At 35.9% G+C, this 5,742-nt stretch overlaps 1 protein-coding gene across 1 annotated transcript; it reads left to right on the plus strand.

Moving 5' to 3' along the window:
* The first annotated feature begins 3,086 nt into the window (after positions 1-3,086).
* On the plus strand, positions 3,087-5,467 carry LOC107046644 (glutaredoxin-related protein 5, mitochondrial). The gene is made up of 3 exons (XM_015269300.1): positions 3,087-3,323; positions 3,404-3,545; positions 5,194-5,467. The coding sequence occupies exons 1-3, from the start codon at positions 3,243-3,245 to the stop codon at positions 5,382-5,384; spliced, it is 414 nt and encodes a 137-aa protein (XP_015124786.1). The 5' UTR covers positions 3,087-3,242; the 3' UTR covers positions 5,385-5,467.
* Positions 5,468-5,742: the final 275 nt, after the last annotated feature.

Raw genomic sequence — 5,742 nt, forward strand, 5'->3', positions numbered from 1 at the left:
ATATATATATATATATATATATATATATATATATGTCACTGTGTGTATACGGATTTTTCGGAATTTTTTTACAAATGTCCACGAAAAAAATCGGAGATTTTGTGAAATAATTGACATTGTTTGGGAGCACAACCGGCCGAAAGTTCACCTCAATCGGTCAAGTAGTTTTTGACATACATCATTTCTCGAAAATCTTTTTTGCTTAATATCTCAAAAAGTACGTGACCGAATTAAATTTCTTTGAGGTCAAAATATTCCTTATCATAATACCTATCAAATTAAGTCATAATATTTCTACCTAATCAGGAATAACTTGATAGTAATCGGCATTTTTTATTTTTATCATAAAATCGATAACACTCGAAAAAATTGAGATAGCTGAAATTTGGTACGATTGTAACTCTTATGATACTATAGGCTAGTATTATTGCGGGATGAAATCGGACGAGTAGTTTAGGAAATATTTAACTTTTTGTGAAAATATGTTTTGTTAGATATCTCCTAAACTACTGGTCGGATTACAAAATTTATTTTTCAAAATACTCGTTTCGATGTTCACTATCGAGTTCAATCAAAATATGGATACCAGTTCATACAAAGTTTTCTAGGTATTTGCGTTTTTCTAATTTTTTCATCTCAGAGTTGATTTAATGTTCAATACACGTAGAAGGTGGAAATAGAATTCAAAATTTTGGCTAATAGTACCATTGAGTCACACTAGTGTATAAAATTTTGGGCTAATCGATTCAATACATTTTGGTATAGAGCAATTTATCTGAAAATCGTTTTCGTCAAAAAATCTATTAAAAGGTTGAATACCTTTCTATAGACACCCTGTAACATGCGGTTACAGTTGTATGCAGGGTGGGGTCGTTCACTGAAATCTGGATTTTCTACGGTACATAGTAAAATACTGGTAAATTTATTTCTAAATGAAAATTTATCTCTAAATGGTAAAAAAGGTAAATAACTGGTAGAAAACCCCTTAACCCGACTATAACTGCAGTAATCCTCGTAACTGAATTTCACGAGGGATTATACCTTGCGACGGTCAAACGTCACGAGGGTCATATCTTGCAGGGGTCAAACGTCACGAGGGCCATACCTAGCAATCGTCAAACGTCATGAGGATCATATTTCGCAAAGATGATGCCACACGAGGGTCAAATGTGGCACAGGTTATATCTCGCAAACTTCCTATTAGTGAGGGTCAAACGTCGCAACGGTTATACCTCACACGGGGCCAACGTGGCAAGGTTCAAAGGTTGCAAGGATTATATCTCGCGAGGAACATGTCCTCCGTTAGACCCTTAACGATTTTCCTTTCTGCTCTTTTTGTTTGACCCTCATAATCATGGACCCTTGCGATTGTCTTTCCTGAGAATGTCCTCTGCCTACCTCTGTTGTTTAACTGTTACAACATTTGTATAACCATTGCGATGTTTGACCCTTGTGAGGCATGACCCTTGCAATCCTGTCAACGGGACCGTTCTCGCGCCAGAACAACACACACACATGCACTCACGCACTCACGCACACACGCGGTCAAAAAGCTCTAAAGCCTCCTTGGTGAATTACTGTTTTTTTTTACATGTAGAAAACTTGGTAAAATACCGGTGGTATTTTACTTGCCCAACCTTGCCTGAGACCCCGCAAGACGAAAACCCGTGATGTCACATGTTTTCTTCAGATGTGAAGTTTAAGATTAATAAGTCAGTCCCATCGTGGCAGTTGTTTTGAGAACTTCCGAGGTTCTCTCTCCAATTAGTTTTTCTTCAAAGTTTTCTTAAACTTTTCATAGGTTTCATTCAATTTTGTAGTTCGAAGTTTAAAGTTTATTAAACTTCGAACTTCGAAGTCAAAAGTTCGAGTCAAAAGTTTATTAAATAAAAGTGTTAATGTGCTCTCCTAAGCCTAGTCTGCTGGATTTATTTCAATTAAAACCATTAATCCAATTATCTTGTACTTGGACAAATCAACTCCGATGGAGTCCTCACCAGAGGTTTAGCGGCTAACGGATCAAGGTTCAAAGTTTGGCGCTAAATAATTTTAAGTGCGCCACTGTTCTCCTAGCAACATCGTTGGGGTCTAACAATCTTGTTATGTCCTACCGAAGTAACTAGGAGGACAGTAGCGCCAATGAAATTTAGAGCGCCAATTTTTGACTGTAGATTCGTTTGCCGCCAAAGCTCTGATGAGCACTCCATCGAAGTCCAATTGTTTAATCCCAGAATATTTGGTTGGAAGGGTTGAATTGTGAAATAAATTCAACACAAGTGCTTAAGAGAGCACACAAACACTTTTATTCAAAATACTTCAACTTCAGACTTTAAACTTTGCACTACAAAAAAAATGAATTTAATAAACTCTAGAAAAACTCTACTGAAAAACTATTTGAAGAGAGAAGCTGGAAGCTGAAGGCTTCACCACCAATTTCCACGATGGAACTGACTTAAACTTAAATTTAACTCCAAGGGTTGGGTCCGCAACCCCACCGGACCAAAAGTTGCGCGCGCAATCCTGGCCCAGGGGAGAGGGAAAAGTGAAACTCAAGGAAAAGCGGGGAAATGAAAAAAAAGGGGAAGAAGGGGAGCGTGTGACGTCGTGAAACTTCGTCGCGAAGGGTCTCAGGCCCTCAGCCTAGCGAAACAATGAACAATGGAGAGCCCACACGTGTTAGTCACGTGAAACAGAGAACCTTTCGAAATAACCAGAACTGAGATTTTACGACATGGGACCGTAACCGTTAAATTTATTTTCTTCTCTAAATTTGGATTTTCGAGGAAAGTGTTTACTCAACGAGAATTTGGAGGGTTGTAAATTATAAGAGCAAAACTCAAGTATTTGACATTTACTATTTCCGTAACGGTTTTTCTCACGCTTGCGATGCTGTTTTTCGTTCTCTTTGTCCATTGTATTCCAGACTTTCTTTATTCTTCTATTTCTGGTATATTTTTAATTTCCTGAACTATTTAAATTATTTTCCAACAATAATTTGAATCTCGCGGACTATTATGGCCGATTAATAGCGCCATCTAGAAAATTTCAACGTCAAGACATCACAATCTTTGGTGTAGGAACTTTCTCAGCCGAGTATTTGGCCCCCTCGAGCATCTGAAGTATGGTGAATATGACTGCAACCTAACCAAGAATCACACCTTGAACCGGTTGATTATAACCTTACAACTAACATTCGGAGTAGGAATATTGAATTTTGCATCGTGGAAGATCCTATTTGAAAAATGTTTACGAAACCGCGAACACTGTTGTTCATCATTCGGGGCATGTCGACCGTTACTAAAGATATTGACAATCTAATTAAGGTAAGTTATCGTGTATATCACTGGCGGATAGATGAATGAGCCTGTGTTTTTAGTTGCGAGATTTTATTCTTCCATTACAGCATACCAAAGTGGTTGTATTCATGAAAGGAGTTCCTGATGCGCCTAGATGTGGGTTCAGCAATGCTGTTGTTCAAATTTTGAGAATGCATGGTGTCAAATATGATGCACATGATGTACTTGCTAATGAGGAACTTAGGCAAGGTAAATAAAACGCAATGATAATCAGTTAACCATTGAAGACAATGTACATATTATTATTTATCACCCATTTCATTTAGTTAAGGGGAGACTATTATGAGTTTTAAAAGTCGCGGGCTCTTGGAGTGAGATTTCTCATGTATTGAAAATCAATTATATATGTCTAAAAACGAATAATTAGTGAAAAAAAATTAATTGTTCATTGTTCGTTTTCTCCGTAGACAATTAAAATGTTAAAAATAGTCCAGGGCCTACAATTTTTAAGTCACAGAGGTTTTAAAATTTTTTGAAAAAATCTGTTCAATAATAATTACGAATGAGTTTTTTGAAATTCGACTCCTACCCCTACACAGTTAATTTTGTTTCTCTTTATATAATAAAAAAATTAGGCCAAAAATTCAGGCGAGATTTCGGATTCAGACGACGGTGGTAATGTCGGTTCAGAGTCGGGCCAATGTTGGCCCAGAATTGGACCAATGTCGGCTCAGGGTCGGGACCCCCATCATACAAGAAGGGGCATATATGAGGGAGTTCACCATGATGAGGGGAGTCCCCATCTATAAGGACTTCCATCATACTTTCAGAACTGCTATTTCTGTTGCGTTTAACAAGTTTACCTGACTGGTTTTGTTTTCTCTGTTTTTTTCGTTTTTTTAATAACATTAATATTTTTGTACGCTTATTTTCTGTCGTCTCTTTTGATTCACGTTTCATTAATAAATGTGCACATCCATATGCATTCATTAAAACTTTGGGCGATGCTAGTAAAAGAGACAGAAAAATTATCATTAAAATATCACAAATACATTCTCGATTTTTTCAGAAACATTTTTCGGGCTATTTTACATGAATGGTGCAATTTTTTATTTAAAAAATAACGAAATTAGCTGTGTAGGAGTTGAATTTAAAAAAAATAATTCGTAATTATTATTGCACGTATTTTTTCAGAAATTTTAAAAACCTCTTGCTGAAAAATTGGAGGTCTTAGACTATTTTTAACATTTGAAGCGTCTGTGGGGCAAACGAACAACAAGCAATTAATTTTTTTGCACTAATTATTTATTTTTAGACATATATAATTGATCTTCTTGTATAAGAAATCGCATTCCGATAGCCTGCGACTTTTAAAACTCGTAGTAATCTCCCCTTAATAACCTTCATCACAAATTAATTTTCATCGTATTCAGCGGACAACTGCTTATTATTCATAATGTCATCGTTTTTCCATAAAATTCCATGTAGAGGTTCAATAGGGGTGTAACCACTCGGCAGGAATTGACATCACTCATCTCGATGATTGCTGTTGCAAATATCTTGAGAATAGGTGAACCCTTCAAAGTGAATGTTGTTTTCTTTAGAAGTCTTAGCAGCACATAAAATTTTTCGACAAAATGTCCCTTGACAATTTTCTTTAAAGCTTGATAATTACCAAGGTTATTTTACGATTGGCAATGTGAATATTCTGCCGCCTCCTCATAATCAATTGTTAGATTAGTCCACTAATGACCGATGACAGAAATCATCGATTAAGTTTTTGTAAGAATCTTATTCGGCTATAAAAAGAGTCTTTCGATCGGTTCTCTTGCGAACACTCGTATTTGAGACAATGACTTGATGAACAAAGATTATACATGTTTTATTATTCCGCCAGGTGTCAAGGACTTTTCCAATTGGCCTACGATACCCCAAGTTTTCATGAACGGTGAATTCGTCGGGGGTTGTGATATTCTACTCCAAATGCACCAAAATGGTGAGCTCATCGAGGAACTCAAGAAAATAGGAATTACAAGTGCTCTATTACAAGAAGAACCAAATGAATCCTCTAGTAAACCTGACAAATAAAACTCCTACTGTTATTTATAGATAATTATGTTTAATAGTTATTTTTTATTAAGAATAATAAACGTTTGACTTCTAGAATTGTATTTCGCACTTATAATTCTTTTGCTTCTGAATGGAAGCCTTTTTTTGACTGATTTTTCGTTTTTCTAATTTTGATTGCAAATGTTCTAGAACATTATGAAACGTGAAGAAATGATGTTTTTAGGGTCATGTCTGTATGTATGTATCCGACAACGTGAGTTTTTGGTGATCAATTTTTATAAAATTCAACAAATACGGTGAAATTTGCGGATGAAAATCTGAAATTTTTCCCTTAATGAAGCTATTATTGAGCTTAACTTTGGCACGCTATTTCAGC

This window comes from Diachasma alloeum, unplaced genomic scaffold (genome assembly GCF_001412515.2).
Source record: "Diachasma alloeum isolate Michigan unplaced genomic scaffold, Dall2.0 Dall_scaffold_01638, whole genome shotgun sequence".
Classification (NCBI taxonomy): domain Eukaryota; kingdom Metazoa; phylum Arthropoda; class Insecta; order Hymenoptera; family Braconidae; genus Diachasma; species Diachasma alloeum.

Excerpts from the sequence above, each read along its gene's own strand:
- LOC107046644 (XM_015269300.1), top strand. The coding sequence starts at position 3,243 with ATGTTTACGAAACCGCGAACACTGTTGTTCATCATTCGGGGCATGTCG. Across the intron at positions 3,324-3,403 it reads ATATTGACAATCTAATTAAG|CATACCAAAGTGGTTGTATT; the intron begins GTAAGTTATCGT and ends CTTCCATTACAG. Across the intron at positions 3,546-5,193 it reads TAATGAGGAACTTAGGCAAG|GTGTCAAGGACTTTTCCAAT; the intron begins GTAAATAAAACG and ends TTATTCCGCCAG.